Source organism: Notechis scutatus, chromosome 6 (genome assembly GCF_049901735.1).
Source record: "Notechis scutatus isolate UNSWTSFEM ecotype Mainland chromosome 6, rNotScu1.2, whole genome shotgun sequence".
Taxonomy (NCBI): Eukaryota; Metazoa; Chordata; class Lepidosauria; order Squamata; family Elapidae; genus Notechis; species Notechis scutatus.
Genome location: NC_142014.1, coordinates 40,229,580 through 40,257,074, shown reverse-complemented (window position 1 = coordinate 40,257,074; position 27,495 = coordinate 40,229,580). Strand labels below are relative to the sequence as shown.

General features: G+C 37.7%; 1 protein-coding gene across 6 annotated transcripts in view; it reads right to left on the bottom strand.

Annotated features, from left to right (window-relative positions):
- The window catches only part of NAV3 (neuron navigator 3), a 503,910-nt gene that overhangs the window by 169,651 nt on the left and 306,764 nt on the right, over positions 1-27,495 (bottom strand). For 5 of the 6 annotated variants that reach the window (XM_087968029.1, XM_087968025.1, XM_087968023.1 and 2 more), the window contains exons 3-4: positions 872-989; positions 168-220 (exon numbers count right to left, since the gene is read on the bottom strand). In XM_087968029.1, coding sequence (XP_087824155.1) covers positions 168-220; positions 872-989 — 171 coding nt within the window. Of the gene's footprint in view, positions 1-167; positions 221-781; positions 990-27,495 lie in introns of those variants that run through there. The other variant, XM_087968026.1, reaches the window with a different exon arrangement.

The following is a 27,495-nucleotide window of genomic DNA, read 5'->3' as shown; positions in this document are numbered from 1 at the left end:
AGTTATCAATATACTATAATACAAATATATATAAAATGAGTGTGCGTACATGCACAGAGACAGATACATACATACATACATACATACATATATACATACATACATACATACATACATACATACATACATACATACATACATACATACATACATACATTTATTCTTACCATTTGAGATTGGCTTCGAGGACAACCATTGATATCATCAACTTTTTCATTTGCTAAAAGAAAGCAATGAAGTTTTTTTTAAAAAAAATCATGTCTAAGAATAGGCAACAGGACAAGATAAGAGAAAGCAAATAGGCACACAAGTATTCAGTATTTTGCACATACTGAACTTTGCTCTCAGCACGCTTGAAATATACAATAACAGTCTTTCTTGTTAGCGGCAGTTTCTTCCCTCATGCAAAGGGGAAGTGCAGAGAACGTTGCTGCTAATTCTCCAGATCCTGCCAAATGACTGCTGACATGAGATCTTCCACAATTGTTTTTGTGGGATCAAGATACAGTTTCAAGTAATCTCAGAAAGCATAAACCGCTCCAGTTAATAAAATGCACACATTGGAGACACATGGCTTAATGAAGCATTCACTTTAGTCTGCCAAGTGTGTGAAACACAGTCCTTGGGCTATAAAAGGGATGGATCACATACAAATAGATTCAGACAAACCCTTATCAAAATTTCTGAACATTTTAAAAAATTAGAAAGCATTGCCTCTATTTCTGAAAATAAGTATATAGAGAGAAATAAACAGACTAAATCACAACTATCTAATATTCACCTCACAGAACACTTTGTTCTAGTTCTATTGTATTTTATATCCTATCCGAGAAGTCAGATGTCAGGTTATGGGTAAATGCATGGGACTTACCAATAATTTGGATGATTTCTGCTAGTAGAACTCCATCTGCAATGTCCTGTTGCAAATCTTTGATCAGCCGTTTGTGGCCAGATTTTGCTAGATAATGATTAGCCCAGTCAGTGTAAATCTGCAGAATAGAGAGAAGGGAAAAAGGAAGAGAGAGAGAGAGAGAGAATAAAATTTAGAAAGATTTATGTTGGCTTACATGTGAGTAGAGCTCTATAAATCACATTCCAATTTAAGGAGTCACCACCAAAAAGTAAAACTTGAATGGTTTTTACTCTTTTAAATCAGCCTCTGTGCCATTTTTCTGCATTTTAACCTTGAATGATTCATTTTATTATACAATGAAACATCACTATCATTGTGATCAGTAAAAAAGCCCCTTCAGGACTGCCAAGAAAATTCTTGTCATAAATCACTTTCAGTCTGATTTGAGACTTACACTGGAAACATTGCATGTAATGTTTTTACTAGTTTCGTTTTGCTTTTTGTGTTTATTTTCATAAGAACTATGTGCAAACAGTTGTACCAGAGTTTTCTAGGGAAACAAATATTTTATCCATACAGAGTATGCAAACAAATGTGAGATGTACAGTACCTTACATAACTTGGCTCTGCAAATGCCTTTGCTTCCTGGAAGCAAATGAGCAATCTATACACCTATAAGTAATCATTTTTGGTTCACCATTCCTCAGAAATAAAGTGGATTAAAGTAGATCAAATAAATCCATCAAACCTTTTAAAAATTAAAGCTATACTAAATTACAAACATGAAAACCATATAGCAACAGCATGACAACAAAAGACAGAAACAAGCTTAATGACACAGTAGCATAAGTTCAGCCAAAAGTCGTGGCAAGCAGCTCTTTTGCTAACACCAAAAGCTAACTAAACTTGGTGCCAACTGTAATAGGATTACACCAGCCAGAATTTTGCAGTAAGGCAATCTGGAGAGATGCCCTCAGAGAGGAGAAAGTCTTTAAATTAATTGCCACAAATAAACACCAATACCCACACATGTTATAATCACTGAAAAGATAGCTGGACAGAAATGTGAGAATGGCTTATCATTCTCTGAGTTCATGGATACAGACTAGTGGATGCTGCTTAACTAAATTCCAACATTCATAAGAAATATACAAATACCATTTGTAGACCTATGAGCAACTTCCTATTTAAATAAAATCATGTTCAATCTAAATATCAAAGTCAAATCCCAACATTAATGTTTTCCTGAACATTCAGCACCACCACCACTCGCACTTTCAAACCTACAAGTTATTTACATTATGTAACTGTCTCCAAATTCCAAAGAATATTAACTTTAGAAGGTTCAATATTCTCTCCACATCAATTTTGGAAGGCTGATATAAAAAGTCCCAAATGAGACTGTTCCCCTGTAGAGAAGGGACTATTCTAATTATACCTAATATCCTATTGTACCTTCTATAAAGATCTAAACAGCCTTATAAGGTGATTGTCATGATAATCATAAAATGATTTTAAAAGATCAGGATTCATGTAATTTAATTGACTAGTAAAAGTAGTGATTTAGTGAATTTAATTGAACAGTGTGATTAGTGATTGGTGTAATTAATTGATCAGTGTAATTAATTGATTGTTGCTTAGCAAAATTATTTGACTAGTGAGATTATTGTAATTGATTAATTGGTGTAATATTGACTATATTGATTCCCAAAATTGTTTCATTAAACAATCTAATCAATGTTCTATCACAACTAACCTACCATGCCAAGACAAAAATCCAATGCCAAACCACAACAGAACGTCTAGACAATAGAGAGAAGGACCTGTACATTGACTACCGTGCTGACTGTATCAAAAGTAAGTCACACAACCCACAACTCCATCCAACCCTATTCCAACCAATCCGCCATCACCCAAGACTAGGCACGCACATCCCTAACTACCCCAATTACAACTACAGCTGACCTTAAATGCAAGCTTCTTAATGCAAGAAGTCTTGTGAATAAAATACCTGAATTCCTCCTCTTACTAAATACTGCTAAATTTGACGTCATATTTGTCTGTGAAACATGGCTCAATGCATCTCTCCCTGACTCCATTACCACAGTAAGAGACTATCATGTTTACCGATCAGATTGTAAAATCCGTAGAGGTGGTGGTGTTGCAATCTTCTATAAAAAGTCCTTACATCTAAAAAACATCCAAGTCACCCAGGAGCTAGCTCTTCCTGAGACCATCGTCTGTAAACTATCCTTAAATATCACATTTTGATTCTTACTATGTTACAGAGCCCCCGATTATGACATAGAACATGTAAACAAGCGGCTTCCGGTTTAAGCTTCTTCGGCGACAGACCAAAATCTGTGATTGTGCGCAGTTTAGATCTGTGCTCGCCACTGGAGTGCCTCAAGCCAACTGGTTTTGGGGCTAAGCCACCATGTAGAGGTGGTGAAGAGGGGGGAGACTGCCACAGACAATACCGCTCCCCTTCAAAAAGACCTTGACTATGTATCAGAATGGTCAAACAAATGGCAACTTCAAATCTCAACAAATAAATGCTCTGACTTACATATTGGCAAAAAAATTCAGAAAATAAAATACAAGCTGAATAGTGAAGACCTTGTTGATGATCCAAACTCTGTCAAGGATCTTGGAATACTCATCTCTAATGACCTAAGTGCTAGAGCCCACTGTAACTACATAGCTAAAAAGGCATTAAGAGTTGTTAACCTAATCCTACGTAGCTTTTTCTCTGGTAATATCACACTACTAACTAGGGCATACAAAACATTTGCCAGACCAATACTTGAATACAGCTCATCAGTCTGGAACCCACATTACGTATCTGATATTAACACAGTTGAGAAAGTCCAGAAATATTTCACAAGAAGAGTTCTACACTCCTCTACTCGTTGCAGAATACCTTATGCCACCAGACTCGAAATTCTAGACCTAGAAAACCTAGAACTATGCCGTCTTCGGTCCGATCTAGGTATAGTATATAAAATCATACATTGCAATGTCCTACCTGTCAATGAATACTTCAGCTTCAACCATAACAACACAAGAACAAACAATAGATAAAAACTTAAGGTTAACCAACTTGATTGCAGGAAATACGATTTCAGCAACAGAGTGGTCAATATCTGTAATACTCTACCTGACTCTGTGGTTTCTTCCCCAAACCCCAAAAACTTTAACCTTAGACTTTCTACTATTGACCTAAGAGGTCTGTAGGAGGCGTGCATAAGCGCACCAACGTGCCTACCGTCCCTGTCCTATTTTTCTTATATGTACTCATTTCTTGTATTCATAACCATGTTTATCCTTATACCTATTATCTTTAAGCGATTGACAAATCAAATTAATAAATAAAAAAATAAACGTATATCTCCTTACCTAGGAAAATACCCAGGAAATTCTGATCTGATAGATAGATAGATAGATAGATAGATAGATAGATAGATAGATAGATAGATAGAGAGACAGAGAGAGAGAGAGAGAGAGAGAGAGAGAGAGAGAGAGAGAAGATAGACTTATTATCAAATCAGAAGGATTTACTTTCCTTGAACATATCTAATTTTTATACTGCATGTAAAATTAGACACTGCCCACCAGTAAGTCCACTGACAATTATAGTATCCCCATTCTGTTTTGTGAATTTATGCTGAATTTATTTTTACTGTGTTTTATTTTGAATTCTTGTCTGTCACCATAATAAACTCTGTCTATCCTTCCCATCCCAATAATATAACTAGTCATTCAGAAATGTATGATTAGCTTAAACTGACTTTTTTTTAGAAATGGGAATCTAATGCAGTTGTTTGAATTTTCATTGTTGGCTGCTTGGATGATTTTTGCAACCTTCCAATAATTTGGGTGACTTTTCTCTTTCATGGAAAAGAAGCCAATCAGCATAATTGTCATGTATTAATTCTTATAACTCTGTTGATAATGCCTCTAAATGCCAGATCTTTGGAGATATGAAACAGTGGCCTTTTTCTCTGCTGCTTTAGCTTGATTTGAAACTTGCACATGAGTGGTTTGCTATCTCTTCCACTGTTTCCTTGGCCTCGTCTTTGCCATTAAAACTGAACTTTTCAAATATATCACTAAGAAAGACTTTGATTATACTTTGATTATTAGTACTACAGAAGAGTCAATTTGAGCTACACATATTATTTCTGATTATATCCATTTATGTAGATGTCATTTGGTTACTAGAAGAAGCAATGAAAATAAATCAATGGATTGCCAACATTAATAAATAATTTTCTTGCTTTATTTTGATTTTTTAGCCAAACTACTTGAATAGAACAGAACAGAATAGAATTATGTGTTTAGCAGAGTGATGGCACGGGAAGAAAAACTATCTTTGTGTCTAGTTGTTTTGGCATGCAATGCTCTATTATAGTAGCATCCTGATGGAAGACATCAACATAGATTATGTCCAGGATGTGAGGGGTCTGTAGATATTTTCTCTGCCCTCTTTCTGGTCCATGCAGTATACAGATTCTCAATTGAAGGCAGGCTGGTTGCAATTCTTTTTTATGCAGTCCTAACTATCCGTTAAAGTCTGTACCTGTCCTGTTTGGTTGCTATACCAGATACTTACAGGCAGCACATCTAGCTTGCATGTTCTACTGAAACTTAGAAACTTATGGTGATTCCCAGTCACAAGCAGTTGAATGGATATGGAATGGAGGCTCATTGGCACTGCTGTGGAATAATTTCCCATGAGGAATCAAGTTGGCCGTTATAGCTTTGGCTGTCTTGAAAGTTTTGAAAATAAAGTTGCTCCATAGAGTCTAGGGTGAATAATAGGATGTGTATGTATGATTTATGATCTTGAATTACTGAGGTCAGGATTTTGTTTATTATATTATTTTAGATTTTACCATGGATGTTTTACTTTTGGTGCTCGTCCCCATCCTTATAACTACTGTGGGATGCTAAGAGAATGTTTGGATTGTGACAGATATAAATTTCATAAGGAAATCTCTAAAATGTCCTATTCTGAAACAGTTTAAAAAAGTGATTAGCCATGTTTGTGTAGGGCATTTGGAAAAAAAGTCACACAACTGTTTGTTCCAGTAAGACAGTTTTGTTTGCTTTGTCATTTGCCATATATTTCAATGGTTTTTTTTTTTTTTTTTTTAGAATAGAATAGAATTCTTTATTGGCCAAGTATGATTGGACATACAGGGAATTTGTCTTGGTGCAAATACTCTCAGTATACATAAAAGAAAAGATACATTCATCAAGAGTCAAGAATCATAAGGTACAACACTTAATGATAGTCATAGGGTACAATAAGCAATCAAATCATACTAGGAAACAATCAATATAAATCATAAGGGTACAAGCGACAAAGTTACAGTCACAAGTGGGAAGAGATGGGTGATAAGGAGTGATGAGAAGATTAACAGTAATAGTAGTGCAGACTTTGTAATACCGTGTTTCTCCAACAATACGGACTCCCCCAATCCCAGCATGTTTTATAGGCATAAAATCAAATTAAGCCCCTCCCCCCAAATTAAGGCCTATATTAAACATGCGAAATGGGGGGAATGGTGGGGGGGCTTGCCATTAGGAAGTACTTTTGTTGCATACCCAGATATGGTGCTGCCTGCGTTGGTGGGGCACTTCGTATCGGGAGACCTTCCATCACCGTTGCTTTCCCTTCTCCCTGTGCTGCCGCAACTTTTAAAGCAACGCCGCAGCATTTGGCATAGCCACACGTGGCCAGCCAGGGCTCCTCCCTGCAACCGGAGCCTGGCAGAGACACTCGGCTTCAGGCGCTCCTGTCGCCCCCTTCCCTTTGCCTTCAAAGGCAAAGCCAATTCTTTTAAAAATGACGCCCTACTACCAGTACAACAAAGACTCCCCTGCCCGAGAGGGCAGCCCAACCCCACGTGGGGAGGCGAATCTCCCAGGGCTGCAGAGCAGTATCGTTCCACCCTGGGAGAAGTGCCCAGCCGCCATCCCTGCCTGGCACCGGTCAGAGCATGAAGAGCTTCACCTGGGGCGCCAGCGCAGCTGACAGGCGGGACCTCCTGCCTGGTGGTGGAGCTCTCGCTAAGGCAGTGAGCACCTCCCCACCGGGCCCTCCGCTCATCCTGCCAGGGCCGCGCCAGAGCTGTGCAGGCTGGGCAGAGCTGGGAAAGCTAGCCGCGAGTGTGCGCCCGCCTGCCAAGCGAACAAACTGGGCCGACCCGAGCTTGGCTTCCTTCCCAAGTCCCTCCAGCCCAAACCTGAAGGGGCCACCAGGAGAGGATGCCCGAGGCAGTGATAGCACCCACCTGTCCACAGATAGGAAGGTGAGGTGATGGCAGCGCTGCTTCCCTGGCTGGCAGGTCCGGTGGACAGAGCCCAAAGCCACCTATCCTTTTCACCCCTTGCCCGACCCGCCCCTTCCCCACGTACCTCCAAATGCACTGGCAGCTCCAAATGCTGCAGCGGCACAAGTATCGGGCAGAGGCGCTCACTCGGTGGGGCTCAGCTCTGAGGAGGACGCAGTGCAGGCCGTTGCCTTGCCTCCTTGTCCATGGATGGGTGGGCGCTATCACTGTCTTGGGCAGCCTCTCCCAGTGGCCCCTTCAGGTTCAGGCTGGAGGGACTTGGGAAGGAAGCCAAGCTCGGGGCGGCCCAGCTCTTTCGCTTGGCAGGCAGGCACGCACCCGCAGCTTGCTTCCCAGCTCTGCCCAGCCTGCAGGGTTCTGGCGCGGCCCTGGCGGGATGAGCAGAGGGCCCGGCGGGGAGGCGCTCGCTGCCTTAGCGAGATCTCCGCCGCCGGGCAGGAGGGCCTGCCTGTCAGCCTCTCTGGGCGCTCCAGGTGAAGCTCTTCACGCTCTGTCCGGCGCCAGGCAGGGATGGAGGCTGGGCGCTTCTCCCGGGGTGGGCCGATCCTGCTCTGCAGCCCTGGGAGATTCGCTTCCCCACGTGGTGTTGGGCTGCCCTCTTGGGCAGGGGAGTCTTTGTCGTACCGGTAGTAGGGCATTGTTTTTAAAAGAATTGGCTTTGCCTTCGAAGGCGAAGGGAAGGCGGAGACAGGAGCGCCTGAAGCCAAGTGTCTCCACCGGGCTCCAGTTGCAGGGAGAAGCCCTGGCTGGCTGCACATGGCTGTGCCAAACGCCGCGGCATTGCTCTAAATGCCACGGCAGCATGGGGAGAAGGGAAAGCAACGGTGGCGGAAGGTCTCCCGATATGAAGCGCCCCACCAATGCCGAGGTCAACATCCAAGCCATCACCAAGGATGTAAGGGAGGGGAATTAAGTCACCCCCGAAAAGACGGCCTAGCTGTTTTTTCGGGGGTCAAAAAAAAATAAGGCCCGGCCTTATTTTGTGAGAAACACAGTAGTTGAATAGTGTTGAGGGAATTATTTGTTTAGCAGAGTAACGGCTTTTGAGGGGAAACTGTTCTTGTGTCTAGTTGTTCTGATGTGCAGTGCTCTATAGTGTAATTTTGAGGGAAGGAGTTGAAACAGTTTACGTCCAGGATGTGAGGGGTCTGTAAATATTTTCACAGCCCTCTTTTTGACTCATGCAGTATACAGGTCCTCGATTAAAGACATTTTGAAATGTCTATGGAGGGCTGTAAAAATTACACATACAAAGAAGTCACACTGTTGAAATGATGACTTCTATTATAGAACTCTTACTATATAGACAGAGCAACGATGAGTACATTGGGAGCTTGAACAAGAGAAACACACTGGCAGTATGGAAAGGATATAAAGTGAATCAGAGGTGACTTTTAGAAAAAAGAAACATTGCTGTCAGATAAGAATTATGAGAGTGGTTATGTGCCTTCTTGTTTTAAGAAAAACACAAGGTTTTGGTCATCCTAAAAAAATAAAGTATTATAGCATAAACTTACATGAAGTATAATTCAATTAAGTGAAAAGGGACAAAAACAGCAACAAAAATTATATACCAATCTTGCAAACTTTGCATAATGAACTGCATTCACTAAACCCTTAGTCCCATGTAAGATACACAGAACCAAATAAACACTTACAGTGGGTTAACATTTACCACTTTCAGAAAACAGACTTCTGTTTTATTTACTACTTATAGCAACAAGGTCTCAAATAAAGTGAAATATAGTAAACAATTGGTGGGACTAAAGAACATAAGTCAAAGAAAGACCATCAATAATGTTGTCTCAAGATTTCACACAATGGCTCACAACGTGTATATTTATAGCAACTTTTAAGCTTTCCCTTGGACAATATCTTTGAATTTAACTTCGTATTTTCTTAACAACAAGAATTAAATCGGGTGGAGTAAGCTGTTCCAAGCTTCCCTGAATTAAATAATAAATTCTCCAAATAATGATGTAGTAATGCTTAAGGTTCTAGACTGGCAGAACAAAGACCCAACTCCATGTTTATCCTGAGCTATGGAAGCTATGGGTGATTAATTGGTTGGTTGGTTAATTGATTTAAAAATTTTATATGGCTGCTCATGTTAAGTAATTCTGGATGGCTCACAATCATTTGGGACCAGTCACTGTGCCAGAGTCCAGCTGTGTGTCAAGCAAACCATGGCTTAGCAGACCACAATTACTAACTAATCAGAACTGAGGGCTGTTGGATCCAGGTACCCTGAAATATCACCTATGTTTTAATGAATGACCATTAGTTACTAATTCTTACACGTAAAAGTTATTTTTGTAAGATTCTATCCCCTATTAACTTGTGAGAAGACCAGCTGTTAAGGAGTACAGCTTTATGTTTGAGCTTGCAAACATCTGCATTTCTCAAGATTTGCTATAATTTGATTGTCCTTAGATTTGGATAATAGTAACTCTGTCTCTCAGTAATTGAAGTATGGGTTTGTATTTTTGATGTCACCTGAGTCAAACATAACAATTTTTCATTCTGTATCATGATTTTAATTGGTGTTAATTGATTTTATGATTGTTTACCTTCCAGAATCACCTGTTTGAGATGACTGGCCATACAAATTAAATACATAAAAAATAAATAAGTAAATTGGAATTCCTAGTGACTTTCATAATTTAACATATAAACTGTGTCCAAGATTATAAAATATGTTTCTTCTTGCTATGCTTTACTAACTCATTCATACAAAGTACGGTACTTATAATAGCTTATGCAGTTTGAAAAAAGCACTTGCTTAAGTCATCTATGCTGCTTATACATACTTCAAATATTTCACTGTTGACTTTCATTGCTGGTGTCATTTGCATTCCAGATGTGGTAGTTGTTTAATAGGTATCTTCCATTTCTGGTTTCTATTTTAAAACAGAACTATCAGTAGCAACAGCTGATAATTGCCTAATGCTTTTAAGTTACAGTTTTATATTTCAGATTCCAGTTATAGTGTAGGAAATAATAGGGCAAAGGAAAGTGAGAACATGGCTTTGTGAATTCCAGCGAGCTCTTCTACTATTCTATTTTGAAATAAATTCCTTGCAAGCCAATACATAAATAAACTCATGTGTACTCCTACAACTAGCATGCAAATAACAAGAACAATGATGCAGACACAGGAATTTAATAAAACCATTATGAATTTGTTAGAATGCCAACTGCTGTGTAAGACTGGGCCTGAACAGAAATTGCTGAGAAGCAAAGCATGGTGCCTTGATCAGTTTCCCATAAACATTTCATTTTCCCATAAACATTTGCTATTAAAAGATTTTATACAAAGAGAAAGACTCTACTAAATGTCACTTCTACAGAAAAACATTCAGAATATTAGTCACTGACAACTGTCAGGACGGATTCATCACTGAACTTTGTGAATGTACTCACTTGACTGAACTCTGTAACCAACTATCACATTGCTCATTTCCTTGGAGAGTTCTTTCTGTTAATCTATGTTCTCTATTAAATAACAGCTTTGACCACAAATTGCTTACATTGTCTATGGCAAATTTATTTATTAAAATAATCTCAACAAGATGACAGCATGAGTATGTTCTGCATTTGTGAAGCCCCCAAAATACAACATGCAAAACTTAATGACTTCCATTGTTAAGTACAGTATAAATTGAAATTTTGTGCAAATAAGTAATTTCTCAATATATTTGACATCTGTCATTTTTTAATTATTTTTAATTCTATTGTAAAATAACAAAAGCATACTATCTTTGAAACTCAAAGATTAATATAAATTTTGCACCATAAATCTGGAATATGAGAGAATGTAAAAAATGTAAGTTTTCCTGAATCTGTGATAATCTCATTTTTCAATACAGAACCTCATGACTCTTTTTGAGTATTTTTTTTTCTCTAAGCGAAACAGTCATTAAGCAAAATATCATTACCATACTGCTTATTAGTAGCAGTTCTTACCTACATGCAGTAATTAGGCCAGGACCATGTGGTTGTTGGGCAAGGATTTCACATTTCTTGCCCTAAGTAAATGGTCTCTACCTCAGCTCAGCCCACTCATAAAACTCTCCCTTATCTTTTCCCTTTTGGCCACCCCTCACTTTGCCAATACCCCTACTTCCTCCTGCCGTTGCCATTTCCATCTGATTTCCTCTTGTCTTTTTCCTCCTAGTGCCAGCTGGGATCCAGGTGCTAGGCAATGGAGCAGTCCTAAGATCAGCACAGTGAGTATTGCAGGATAGCAAAGTACCATCTGCTGAAGGGAGCTTGTTGAGCCTGGTTAGGAAGAGGCAGTCCTGTGCAAGGAGCAATAGCCTAAAGACTGTAGAGAGTGGAGCAGGATAGGATGGAGAGGCTGGAGAAGGGCAGAAGCAGCTCTTTGGATGAAGAGCTACTTTGATTTTACCCATTTGCAATGGTTTTTCCTGCAGACCAATCATTATTGGAGAATTCTTTATTTATTTATTTATTTATTTTTGTCAATTGCTTACAAGATAATAGGTATAAGTAAAAACATAATTATGAATATATGGATACATAAAAGAAAAATAAAAGAAATAAAAGAAACAATAAGACAGGGATGGTAGGCAAGTTGGTGCGCTTATGCACGCCCCCTACAGACCTCTTAGGAAAGGGGTGAGGTCAATAGTAGACAGTCTAAGGTTATAGTTTTTGGGGTTTGGGGAAGAAACCACAGAGTCAGGGAGAGTATTCCAGACATTGACCACTCTGTTGCTGAAGTCATATTTCCTGCAATCAAGTTTGGTGCAGTTAACCTTGAGTTTGTATCTATTGTTTGCTCTTGTGTTGTTATGGTTGAAGCTGAAGTATTCATTGACAGGTAGGACATTGCAATGTATGATTGTATATACTATACTTAAATCAGACCGAAGGTGGCGTAGTTCTAGATTTCTAAGTCTAGAATTTCGAATCTGGTGGCATAAGATATTCTGCAACGAGTAGAAGAGTGGAGAACTCTTCTTGTGAAATATTTCTGGACTTTCTCAACTGTATTAATATCAGATACGTAATGTGGGTTCCAGACTGATGAACTGTATTCAAGTATTGGTCTAGCAAATGTTTTGTATGCTCTAGTTATCAGTGTGATATTACCAGAGAAATAGCTACGTAAGATTAGGTTAACAACTCTTAATGCCTTTTTGGCTGTGTAGTTACAGTGGGCTCCAGCACTTAAATCATTAGAGATAAGTACTCCAAGATCCTTGACAGAGTTTGGATCATCAACAAGGTCTTGACTATTCAGCCTGTATTTTATTTTCTGATTTTTTTTGCCAATATGTAAGACAGAGCATTTATTTGTTGAGATTTGAAGTTGCCATTTGTTTGACCATTCTGATACATAGTCGAGGTCTTTTTGAAGAGTAGCATTATTGTCTGTGGTGTTGAACAGCTTTACATCATCAGCGAAGAGAACGCAGTTGCTCTTTATATGATCACAGAGGTCATACTCTACATTTATGTAGAGTATGAAAAGAGTTGGTCCTAGAACACTGCCTTGGGGTACACCACTGTTGACAGGATTTGATAGGACGCTCCCAATTTTGACCATTTGTTGTCTGTTTGACAGGAATGCTTCTATCCAGTTATGCAAGTATCAGTATTTACTTATAAACAAACCATGTGAATTGGAACTCCCATCACTTAAATTTTGTTTGGTTGCATATATCTAGGGATTCCATTAAGACTTTTCAGCTAACACAAACGTGTCTGAGAAAGATCATTGTGCAATAATCAGAATTATAACAATCTAGCACGGCTCTGCTTCATCAGTGATTCAGTCTTTTGAGGTGGGCCAGGTCAAGGAAAAAAACAACAAAAGCATTTCAGGAATGCTACTTTACTGTTGTAAAATGTAATAACAGAATCTTGAAAGAGTACCTGTGTATTCCCACTTATACCCAACAAAATGAAATAATAGTTCTTTTTGTTCTTGCTATTGCTTTGAAAATGAATTGTTTTAGAGATCAAAACTGGAATAAACTACCAACAATAAAACAACCTATCCCAATTCCTCTGAATATAATACTCAGAGTAAATTTAAAATTATTCCTCTATTGAAATTTCTATTGCTGCATCTCTGCAGAATTTAATCCTTGACCTGTTTCTGAGTTATATTTTAATAATAATTTATAAATTAAAGGCAAGTATTATAATAGATATACATAGGTTTTTTTTAAATTCTGTAAAATCTCAATATTCTCCCTTGTTTCTGCAATTATTTTTGAGATGTTCTACTTACTTGAACATACTGAAAGCAATTAGGTAACTAGACCACTGTGAAATATGACTCTCAAAAGATTTTATACTTGTCTTATTTATAATTAAGACTTGCAAACTGAACCAGTTGCTGTTTTTCCACTGAACATCTTTAACATCTTTCTTTTTAACAGAAATATGCATGTAATAATTAAGTCAGCTTGTTAAGAAGAAAAAAAAAGTTATTTTTTCTATATTTTTCCAGATATTTAGTATAATCCTCATTATTGCATTATTAATTGTTTATTCAAATAGAAATTGTTTATTTCTATTTGAATCAACCCAAATGCAAGCTGTCTGGTAGTCATGCCCCTTCCAAAGGTTAAGAGCCATATGGAGATAAAGTGCTACTTAAATGTTGGTGAACTTTTATATTTTCAATGCTTATTTGTTTGATTGTTTAGTTTCTATAGCCATCCATCCAGTGGTGGGATTCAATTTTTTTTTTACTACTGGTTCTATGGGCATGGCTTGGTGGGCATGGCAAGGGAAGGATACTGTAAAACAGGGGTCCCCAACCACCGGGCCCCGGACCGGTACCGGTCCATGGAACATTTTCTACCAGGCCGCCGGTTTGCTGGGAGCTGCCATCTTGTTTTGATGATAAAGTGCTTCCGGGTGAGCTTTTCCGGTTGGAAAGCGGCGTTTGGGTCCTGAAGGAATCCTTGCGCCTTAGTTTCATCAAAGGGGGGGGCGGCTTCAAACGAAACTAAGGCATGAGGATTCTTTCAGCACCCAAGGCAAGGCGAGCCAAGCGACCGTCCCGAAGCCATCCCGAAGCCCATCGATAAAGGTACAAAGGAGGAGTTGAAGGTGGCAGGGAGAAGCGGGGGATGGCTGGCTGGCCAGTCGCTCAGCTCACCTTGCCTTGTCATGCGTGCTGATGCCGGTACTGGGCCATGGATCATTTTGTGATGCCGGTACCGGGCCGTGGCACAAAAAAAGTTGGGGGCCACTGCTGTAAAATCTCCAGTCAGAGGTAGTATTTGCCAGTTCTCTGAACTACTCAAAATTTCCGTTACCGGTTCTCCAGAATTGTCAGAACCTGTTGAATACCACTTCTGTGTCCATCTCAGTGAATGATTCTGGGAGGCTTACAATTCAGAATATATATTATAATTTAAAATTTTTAAAGCATTTTAAAACAATAAAACAGTAAAAAAAAAAAATAAAACCAGTAAAAAACAAACCATTAAAACATCCAATTCAAGGTGCACAAGAGCAAAATATTTGGCCTGTTGGCCATATAGCCAGGAAATGCTATTTATTTCTGAATCAACATTACCTAAAACATTATCTGTTTTTGTAACAGACTGTGAGGAAAAACTTAAGACACAGAAAGAAGAGCCACTGCCTAGAAAACAATCTCAAGAGAGAAATCTGAATGAAAAGAGGAATGTGAGTTAAGAAAGCTTCAGGGAAGGGATGCGTCCTAGATCTTAAAGGCCAAGGAGCAGGAAAGTCCTTTGAGACTGCCAGGATTCTATTACTAAGATTCTGTTGATGTAACCTTCCAATAAAGGTAGTATAAGTATTTTTTGGCTTGGATAATTAGTTGTTTTTTTAAACAAGCCTTCATTATTTTATCAAGAAAATTCTTATGTATTTAACTTTTTTTTATTAATCATGCTAAAGCCTGCTATTTCATATGCAAATATTGCTTTTCTTCTGTCAAATTCTGCATCAGCATTTGGCTTTTTTCTTCATTAATGTGATAGCCTGACCTTAAACAATATTTTTGTATATGATATTAAACTGTTTTTATATTGTGTAATTAATATATTGTAAGGAAATAATTTCAATTTATGTTCTTGCATTATTAGCCTGATTCCTGAGATTTTATTTTCTTGATCTCTTTGGCTTGCTAATAACTCTAATACCAAGAAGGACCATTTACTAGCATTTTGGTTTTTGTTCTTTACAAATACTCCATAGAAATTTTAGATTGAAACCCATCTTTTTCAAAACCACAACTATAAAAGTCCATTCCAGATTGTCAAAGGCTTTTTCTGTATCAAGAAAAAGAATAGCCCTTTTTTGGGGGGGAAAATAGACATGTATTCAACATGTGTCTAATATTATTTCTCAGAGAAAGAAAAAAGAAGAGACCCAAAATTTACAGCAGCATTCAATGCTAGTTTGAAGATTAATAATAATGATGTAATTGTATTTAAGGAAATATCAATCAGAATATTACAAAGAGAAAAGAATATTTTTCTGACAAATATAAACAAGAAAATTCCATTTAGATGGGATTGAAAGAGATAATTTTTACTTTTAAACAAGAGATATTTAAGTTTAACTCTGTTCAGAAAACAAGAGATATTTTTGAAAAAAATGAAAGAACTGAAGGAAGAACAAAGGGAAGTGACAATGACAGAGAAGACTAAACAAATGTCACAACACATGTAAGACATTTAAGAGGAGTCCACATTAGGTCCACAGGTATTGACGTGTCCAATTCTTAATCTACCGTATTTGCCGGCGTATAAGACGACTGGGCGTATAAGACGACCCCCCAACATTTCCACTCAAAATATAGAGTTTGTTATATACTCGCCGTATAAGACTACCCCCTCTTCCGCACACCTTCCACATACCAAATAAAAGGTAAAAGAACATCAGATTTGATTTCAACATGTTAATTTATATTCAAATGCTTATGACATGCAGGAAAACTCACAAGGCTGTGAAAGTATGCCAAATAATAGAACATAAGTAATTTTCTGATTCAGAGCAGGTTATAGTTCATAGTTTTATAAAATGTGTGTGTGTGCCTAAATTTCAAATTACCCATTTACCATGACTTGTCATGGACAGGCAACTTTATTAAAAGAATTCTATTTCAGCTAAGCCGGAAAGACACAAATAGGGCCTGCAGAAGCATAATTTTCACTCTGATATTAATTGTGGCAATGTTGCATTTTAAACTAGCCATGATTAATTATATCCAAATTTTCACACCCACACTCCCCTTCCTTTAGCTTTCTGAAAACCCCACATTTGCAGATCCCATTTTAGCAATGCATCTAAGATTTGACTTGCCAGCCACTATCATTAAATTATGCTTGCTAAAATATGAACTGAAATATGAACTGAAATATGAACTACCCTGCAAAGCTGCCCATAATGAAGATAAGTTGATCTTGATGTCAATCCTCCTCAGCCTTTCACTTGTCTTTTACTTGATACCGCTGCCAAACCTGCTTTTCCATCGATACCAGAGTAAAAGGTGACATTGCTCCCGCAGCAAGAGAAGACAATGTGGGATGTGAGAAAGAGGAGAAATCGCAGTGAAATTAAGGAAATTAGGCGTTTGTGTTTTTTTTCCTTTCCTCCTTGGGACTGGATCTAGAAAGTTGTCATTTTAACATGATCGCTCCCCTTCTTCTCTTCCCACCCCCAACCTCTGTTTCGTCTTTAAAGAGAAAAAGACACCCATTCTGCTTTATTGTATCTGACATAGTGGGCTTTAGTTCAGAAGCTGATGTCACTCAACAGGCAAGTCCTTTCGGAAAACGCCAGGCCCTACCTGGTCTTACCCAACGCTGCTTGCCAGGGATCTGGCAGGAAAGAAGGAGTTCCAGATCCTTTTTCTTTCTAGCCTCTCCACCTGCCTTTCCCGAGTCCATCCAAGGACGCGCCTGAAAACCAGGTTGATTCTGGGTAACGTCTAAGCCCCAGAGGCGGGGTCCAATCAGTCCCTTCGCCCAGCTCCACAAAAGGTGAAATCGCCAGCGAAGCAAAACAAATGGAAGGAAGAAACCGAGCAAGCCGGGTCAAGAGCTGCGCTACCTCTAGCTGAGCCTTAGCGGTAGTAGGGACCCACATCCCACCTCCGCCCCACCTCAGCGAGAGGGAGCCGGCCGGATTGCGGGGCGTAATCCCTCCCTGGCAGAGCTACGGGTAACCCGACGCTCAAGGCTACAACTGAATGCAAAGTGCCCGCTCTGAGATCTGCAGCTAATTTACGAGGAACCCTTTGCAATTCGCCAGCGCCTGCTATGACCTCAAGGAGAGGGAGAAGCGAGCCTCCTCACCAACAAGGCGAAGAATATACCCATATTTGCCGGCATATAAGACGACCCCCCCCACTTGGAGGCATGTTTTTCAGGGCAAAAAAGTCGTCTTATACGCCGGCAAATATGGTAATTATGGATTAGGTACCAAATGTGACCATCCCATACCTGCTTTCTGCTTTAACTTTTCTGCAAACTGAGAATCAAATTCAAAACATGAAGACTAACACATGGTTGCCCCTTTCTTAAGTTAGGAAGTACAAAATGAAACTGTTTATTCATTTGACCTTCTTTAAGTTGCCCTGTATCATTTTTCCAAAACTTACATCTGAGCTCAGTTTCCTTTTTGATGTTCAAGTTCTGTTATCAATAACGTTAAATCATATATATATATATATATATATATATATATATATATATATATATATATATATATATTCTTAAGTTTTCGCGGGTACTTACATGTATGGCCTTCAGCTTTGTTCGGGTATTTTCCCACGTCATTATAGTTGTGCTTTTAAAGTTGTAGCAACGTTTCAGCAGAATCTCATCTGCCATCATCAGGCTTCTGTATTGTGTCAGTCTGTGAAAGTCTGTAAAAGTCTGACTCAGCGCACACCCCAAACAGCGCACACCCCAAAATCAAGTTCACCATGGAAACAGAAACAAACAAACAACTACCATTCCTAGATGTACTAATCTACAAAAAAACAGATGGCACACTAGGACACACCATATACCAGAAGAAAACCCACACCAACCGCTACCTCAATGCCCAATCCCACCACCACCCAGCACAGATAAACTCCGTGGCTAAAACACTAATTACCAGAACCAAACGCCTGGCAGACAAGACACACATTAAGACTGAACTATGCACCCTGACTAAAGTACTGACAGCCAACGGCTTCCACAAAAGCAAAATCACCAGCTTGATCCACAAAAACACACTGAAACATAATAGAGACCCAGAAGATGAACAGACCTATGGAACAGCTGTCCTGCCCTACATAAGAGGTACTACAGACAAAATTAGTAAGGTACTACACAGACATCACATCAGGACTGCCTTCAAAACAGACAGAAAAATAGCAGCCATCCTTAGCAACCCCAAAGATAAAATTGACCTGGAAAACCAAGGCATATACGAAGTCCCCTGTGCATCATGCCCGGCCACATACATTGGACAGACCAATAGAAGAATAAGCACCCGCCTGGATGAACACAAAAATGCAGTCAAAAGCTGGAACACACTTCCTCACTAGTCCAACACATGGAAGCCACAGGTCATAGCATCAACTTCAATGGCACCAAAACCCTGGCCACTATAGAAAACCCTAATCACAGAATCATCAGAGAAGCCATAGAGATTGAAAAAGACCAGAAAGCATGAACAGAAGAGATGATTCCACCAGGCTGTCAATCATTTGGAAGCCTGCACTCACAAACAAAAAAATCTCCACACCACAAGCCAGGCAAACACCTGGGCACAAACAGATCCCCCTGATACCTCCAGCTCAAACACACCCCAACCAGGCACCCAGATGAAACCCAGCTTCCTAACTAATGATAGCCGTCCATTTACCCAAAGCCAAGCTGCACTAAAGGCCTCCATTAAAGCAACACAATGCTGCCAGCCAATCAAGATACAAAAAGAGCCAAAAAACAGACAGAAGATATTAGAGACACCAATCAAGCAGAACACAGCAAACTCCGAGACCAATAAACACAGACCAAGACTCCCAACCAATCAGGATGAAGAAAAACCATTCTGGCACAGCAATAGGCTGCCCCAAATTCAAATCTGAAACTACTGTAAAAGTCTGACTCACAGACGGACACAATACAGAAGCCTGATGATGGCAGATGAGATTCTGCTGAAACGTTGCTACAACTTTAAAAGAACTACAATGACGTGGGAAAATACCCGAACCAAGCCGAACACCATACATGTAAGTACCCGAAAACTTAAGAAAACATATATATATATATATATATATATATATATATATATATATATATATATATATATATATATATATATATATATATATATATATAAAATCTTGCAGATGCTCTTAGAACAATTTGTGCTGGCTGCTGGCTTTGGAATGACTCAGCAGAGCTGAGGATGGATTTTGCAACAACTGCAGGGGTGGAGGATGGATTCTGAAGCAACTGCAGGGCTTGTTCTTTTCATATATTGATGTGATGCATATTGTTAAAGGGGTTGGGGAACATATAGGTGGTAATTAAGACAGGTTAAAACATAGTGAAGGTGGCACCAGGTGGGGATCAATTAGTGAGGGTTGGAACAGGGTAGGGATGTAGACACGTTATAGGGTTAATAGTGTTTAGGGATAATGGGTTAAGTGTGGCCAGAACTAGAACTGCATATAGACCTGGGTGTGGTGGGGTGTGTCTCATGATAATGCTAATAAAACGAAAGGGAGCAAATTCAAACCCAACTCTAACCTTGTCTGGCTTTTAGTCAGAGAAGAGTATTTGTTGTTTACTGAGCTAATGAATAAACCAGCATTGCACTACAAAGGAGCTGGAGTTTGTATTCATTTCAGGACAAATCTTCAATACTCAAGGACTAGCTAAGACATACTATCATGAAGGAAAGAGGAAACATGCATTCATGAAAGAGAATGAGCAAATATAAACTGGGAGATAAAGAAAATGAAAATATTGAGAAAATATTGATTGTTTTTAGAAGTGTAACTTGGGCCTTAAACAGGCCTTATGTCCAGGGCCTTTCCAATGCTTGATAGTGTACAAGCACTGCTAAAATCCCATCTTCTACATCACTTTAAATATTCTTGTCTCATTCTGCATGTGGCTATTTTTCTGCTTTTCTTTTTATAAATTAATGGCAAAAATAGGCAATCAGGACAGTATAAAATAGTATCATACTTATTTAGGCTTTTAAAAAAAAACCTACAAACTGCCCTGACAAGATGGATGGATGGATGGGAGAGAGAAAGAGAAAGAGAGAATATATTATTCTGCTGCATGCTCTGCAATATAGGAGCTCTCTATTGTGAAGCTGAATACTATCCATTGGCTATGTACAGATAAATTTAACTATGATCCTCATAATACACAGTCTATTGTGGTGCCTGAGTATTATAACCCAGTGAAATTAGAGGAAAGTGATATAGACAATAAGTGTTTTATTCTATTATTCAGAGAAGAGAAGGATTATTTTCTTTGCACTCTGCTCACCACCACATTAGAAAACTCAGATTAATCTTTTTTATTTTGCAGGTCTAACAAAGTGCCACAAGAAGGAGCTAGATCATTAGCTGTAGATGGAAAAACCCAAGAAGCTGATAGCTGAGAATTCCCAACTTTGTGTGGATATAAATAATGACTCTTCAGGCAATGACACATCACACAACTTTAACGGTGATATTGCGTGTCAGAAGTATAAAGCTAAAAAAGGGGAAAGAAAGAATACTTGCTGTCAAGCTGATTTTAAGCAGAGATATGCTGTGATTAACTGATCATTTAAAAATATATAAAACAGATTGGCATTAGTCAAGATCCAACATATGCTTGGAACAATAACTAACCAGATTCTGATAAAGTCTCATTCCAATTGACATACAGCATAGGCATTTTACACTTGGGATCGTTGTGATAGAAGATGAATGTTTCTTTTTGTTAAACAATGACTGTGCAGACAATCTTTAATTTGTTAAATAAACTGAGAAAAAAATATTGTTGGCAATGTGTCATATAGACTTCTATAACTCCAAGATCAACTATTTTGAAGAGATTGTAGAGACCGGATTTAACTATATAAATTTTTGTCTTCACCAAAGTTGATAAATAAAGCTCCACAAAAAAATCCACTGTTTAAGAAGTCATAAATAGCAATCACATGGTGATGCATCTAATGACCATGTGGGATTCACCTGATGATGGCAACCCAAACTGCCCCAACTGTTATCACTTAGTGATAGGGTTGCTGTCCTAATTATTATAATTAAGTGAGGACTACCTGTAAAGAATCTTCATGTTTTCAATAGGAGCCTCCTGTAATTTTATATTCCCATTATACATTATAATATGCAGATGGGCAACCCAGATTCAGTTTCCACAATGCACAAATGCTCTTGCCTCAACATGTTGGTTGGCACTGAAGACCACTGAAGCCCAAATCATCCAAGGGCACCAGGTTTTCTGAAGTCACTAGAAGATGATAACAATCTGAAAGAATAAAAACTTTCCTATTAAATATCTACAACATTCCTATTTTTTTCCTGATTAACACACAAAGTTGGTCTTGGGATTAATATACTATTATATTGCAGTAATAAACTAATCATTTTTTGTGTCTAACATCAGAAAGTCAGTTTCAATTTTCTATCCTATACATCAAGTGAAAAATTTAAAATTCAGCCTCGTTTCTGACTGCATTCCTTTTACATTTTGCAGAATTAAAACATACAATTGGACATGTTACAGTATATCTCTTCTTTTATTCAATTGTTTTGTATGGAAAGAAGTCCAGATTCGACATATATTACATACTACTACGCTTCTGTACACAAATTTCTCTCTGTTGAATATTTAATTACTAAACAGTTTCCATGTATAGTAAAAGAAAGTTGCCCATTCTCACTACACACTATTCTGCCTTCTTTAATAAAACAGTTTTTTAAAAAAATAATAATAATACTATGTCTATTGTTGCCTTAAGCAACTGCTCAGTAAATGGCTTTTTGTTTTTAAAAGTAGTTATATCACCATGAAATTGTGGTACTTACACCATTTACTATAAAAAACAAATATACAAGATATGTTCCCTTCCCACCTCAAAACTAGTGCTTGCTGTGAATTCAGCCCTGAAGCAAAGGAACCACCAGATTCTACAGTCAATTAAGTTATAATCATGAAACCAAGCTACTGAGTCAACTGAAAGATGAAAAAGCCTGTGCTTATCTCAAAGTTTAATAGAGTACTTATGTTTTGGAATATATTCTTATTATCAGACAAACAGAACAATGAAACTCATTTTAAGGCCTAGTTGGGGAAACAGGCGTCAGATAATGTCAGAATCATGTATATAACATTTATGTAGTTTTACAATATTTATGTGCATTTTTGAAAATGGTATATAATGTAAACACACTGAGTGAAATATTTGAACACTGCTTGGATTGATTTGCTAAACAACAGAATTCAAATTGTTCTTACTGCATCCAAGGTTTGTTAACTTGTATATCCATAACACCAAGGCTTTACTGGTTTTGCATTTTTAGAGTGTACAACTGTCAGAAAATGGAACAACTACCATATGTAGTGCTGCATTTTCCAATACTAGAAGTCTTCAAAACTGTTTGAATGGTCATCTGTCAAAGATGCTACAGCGGATCCTACATTAAATATTGCAAGAGATTGGACTAGACAACATCCAGCTTTATTATTTTATTTATCAAATTTAATAATATATTTGTAATAAAACTGTATTTGCTCAATTTACATAGATATATGCAAATGTAAAGTTAATATGTTGATTGAAATTATATTGGTCTTTTGACATAGGCTAGATCAGAAAACAGCCGCCACACTCAACTAATGTAATTCTACTTCTTCCTTCAAAGTATAATAATATAATCTTGAAAGTCTTGCAGAGATTTTCTCTCCTGACTGTTATACTAAGAGAATCAAGGCAGGGCAATCCTAAGTTTCTTCTTCATTCCTTCCTCCCTTTCAGGGCTAAGTTGGTGTTAATCAGATGACTATTAAACACCTTCTTCAATGCCATTTTCATACAGTTTATACAAGTAGTGACATTCTGCTGGAGGCTGCTGTTTTACTGAAAAAAATTATTCTGAAGAGAAATATAATACAGCATACAAGAGTGAATAAGATTTCAATCAAACAATTGTTTGCTATAAGACAATGAGATAAGTATTGTATAACAGGTCATTCTATGGTCTACTATGGAAGTCAAATGCTTGATAAATGTGAATCATGGTAAAGTTCTGGAGCACAGGTATCAAACTCCATCGTGTCATGTGATATATTGTGATGTATTATGATGTTTTGCCTTTGCAGAAATGGGTGTGGTCTGTGATGCATCCGGCCTGCAGGCTGCCAGTTTGACAGGCTCAGGAACATTTGTGGCAATATCTTTCAAGTGGTTGTTAACTTGTAACATGAAGGTTTGGAGTATTGTTTGGATGGGAAATAGCTCACTCTTATAACTTTCAGTTTTGGCAGGAAACTTTTGGAATCCTTTGATAAAATCCATACTTTATATCTATTGCTATTTTATACAACGGCAAAAGATTTCTAAATTATTCCAACCCAAATAAATCTGCATTATTTATCTTATATGCATCATTTTCTATTCTGTGAATGTATTTTCTGAGAACAAAGGAACAATCCTAAAGCAGCGTCCTACTGACAGACAATCATTTGTATAGACATTGCTGATCCTTTTCTTAACCTCAATTTCCTTTCAAAAACAGTGACTGCTCAGCACCAAGAGTTGATATCCTCATAAGTAATTATTATTGCTATTTTAATAATATTATGATAAACTATATTAATATTTGAAACTATATACTTTTTCAGTTCAAAATGGAACTTTCAAGCAATGACAAGGATGTTCAAACTCTTATTTATTTTTAAATATTTTATTGACCTATTTAAAGCATCTATTATTAGAATCAGACTTCACAGAACTAAGCCAACATGATATTTATTCTGACAACATATAAGCTATCTTGTTCTTATGACAGGTAGACTTCTGCAGAGCTTTATTAAACATGATAAACATAGGTTGCATACTAGGCACTATTTTTACAAAAAGAAACACTGGTTGTCAAAAGATATGTTAAGAAATATAAAAAATTACCAAGAGAAATAATCCTATGGGTACCAAAGTCCAAGCTAAGATATACTTAGCTGTTTATTGGGCATATCACTATATATAAATTTGAAGAGATCACTTGACAACAACACAACTATATACAAATAAGCTATTTGTCCTACCATAAATATCTTTCTTTTTTCACACAAGTAAAATTGCATGCAACTACTGATAAAGTCCATTGGACAATATAGATAGAATGCTAAATTACAGTATGTAAAAACTAACATGTACACAGTCCCATCTCTGTTTGCACCAAAGGAAAATTCCTTATTTGCTTTTGTCATTTGAAGCTAACTAGTAGTTTCCTATTTTGTTAAATGTGACAAAATACTACTTGAGATTTCTGTCTACACACGAGATTGCAGTAATTTGGTTGCATCAGATCAAGAAAGGATGAAAGAATTACACCAAGTTAAAAAAAATATGGTTTCTACATACAGTTCCAAAATATAGGGTCAGATAGCCTTACCCTTCTGTGTGACCTCCCAATGTGCTACAACCGCATTGCCAGAAAGGAGAGCCAACTGAACAGAATTCTATGAATTGAACAGGATGGGAAAGCTGCTGGAGGATTATAGCTAAATCAAGCTGAAGACTTCTTTCTACTTACAATGGAGTAATTTTGTTGTTTGTATAGGTTCCATATCACATTGTGAACAGTTAGTTTTCTACATGAACAGTGTAATCAGCTTTTAATTACACGCAGAATGGCTTACAGTGCTTTGTTTCTTAATTTGGGAGATCTGATACTACAACATTACAAGACTTCTAAGCAACTGAACTAATGAAGCAGAACTATTCATGTCAGTTACACACATAAAATAACTGCCCCTTCTCATTCACAAACAGTATATTTTAAATGGATGCCTGTAGCAAACAGCATAACCAATTGCAAGGCATATTTTATGTTAGGAACTTTGTTAAATTATAAAACCACTCATTTCAATTTTTGTGTATGCAGTGTAATACATTACAGGTTTATAAAAGACAAAAATCAACCATAAAATAAGATTATTAGTGTTAGGGTTTGAGGATTAACCCCTAGCAGAGTATTGCAGCAGTAGTCAAGCCAGGCAGCCAAAGGAGAGCGGAAGGGCCCCAGAGTATACACACACTGAACACAAACAATGTTTGTAGTTTAAATAGTTTTTAATCCAGTTAGAGTTTAAGCATTGTCATTCAGTCCATTAAGTCATTCACAGTATTTCCATCCATTAAGACTCACTAGTATCGTCCAAGTTAAGAGTCCTTGCAATACCTTTATCAGCCGATAAAGATATCTTCTCCTCCTCCGGTTTCACTCTCCAGAGAAACAAACGCTGGATATTCAGCAAACAGTAGCAAACAATAACAGTTCAGTCTCAGGCACTCACAGTCAGTAATCACAGTTAGTCGCAGCAGCACACAGTTACAGTTACAGCCAGTTACAGACAGACAGTCAGCAAGCAAGTTCACAGTAAGCTTTCCAGCTTCTAATGCTTCCTTATATTGTAACTTCTAACCGCACCCTTTATCGGCTAATTGCCTGCTGCATTGTGCTTAAAGTGATAAGCACTTAAACCATGATATCTAAGTTTTATATATTTATTCACCCAAACCATATTTGATATCAATGTTATACCTAACATACTCCCCTTTTGGGTGAAATAAATATATAATACCTTACAATCTTATCCCATATTTTTCACAACTCTCCTGGTGCTTACTGGCACCTTGGGCTTTAGTAAAATTATCAGCTAAATTGTCCTCCGACATACAGTACTCTAGCTGAATCATCTTACTTCTTACAGATTGTCTCACGTTTAGGTATCTTAGATCTGTATGCTTGCTCCATGTTTTTACTCCAATATTTGTGGCCATTTGAATTGCTGCCTGATTATCTTCATGTATAATTATAGGATAATCTACTGTTATACCTATATCAATTAACATTTGTTTATACATTATTAACTCTGTACATAACAATGATAAACAGGAGAATTCTGCCTCCATAGTAGACAAACTTATATGCTGTTGTCTAATTGACTTCCAGCCTATTAATGTATTACCCAGCATTATGGCTGTTCCTGAAGTCGACTTTCTAGTGTCTCTTTCTGATGCATAACTAGCATCTGCATAAGCACACATAATTAAATCACCCTTTGGTTCTAAATACAATGAATAATTCATTGTCTTTTTAAGATATCTTAATATCCTCTTAGCTGCATTCCAGTGTCTTTCACATGGTGCAGAATTGAATCTAGCCAACTGATTCACGCAGTACGATATATCTGGTCTAGACCAATTACTAATATAACTCAAACTACCAATTAAAGATTGATAAATCACCTTATCAAACTCAGGGCTTTGTACATCAGTGTTGCTAAACTCCTGACTCATTGGAGTCTTAGCTGGCTTACAAAGCTCCATCTTGTAATCTTTTAGTAATTTGCTTATCTTATCTTCCTGAGATATCTTATAACCTTTCCGTGTTTTCTTTATATTCAAACCGAGATACTTCTTTATCTCCCTAATTGCTTGATCTTAATTCTCTTTCCTAATGATGCTATTATTTTATTTGCTTCATCATTAGTTTCAGTTATCAATGCAATGTCATCTGTGAATAGTAATAATAATGATACTTTCCCATTTGTCTCCCTCTTAAACAGACATGGATCGGCTAAACCAGCTTTAAGTCCTATATTGTCTAGTTCCTTTACAATATACTGGTTCCATTCATAGCCTGATTGTTTAAGACCATAGAGACTTTTCTTTAACAACCAACAATCATTATTATCCTTACTTTCACTTTTAATACCAACAGGTTTTTTCATATAAATAATATGTTTTAATGGGGCGTGCAAGTAAGCAGTTTCCACATCTAGATGGTTAACTATATAGTTTTTACTAGCTGCCCACACTAAAGCTGCCCTTAAGGTTGCTGCCTTAAGACTAGGTGCAAACACCTCATCGTAGTCATTAGCATTCTGCCTAAAACCTTGGGCTACTAACCTTGCCTTATGGATTAAATTACCATCCTTATCTATTTTTACCTTAAATATCCATTTGCAGCCAATGGATTTCTTTCCTACAGGTAATTTG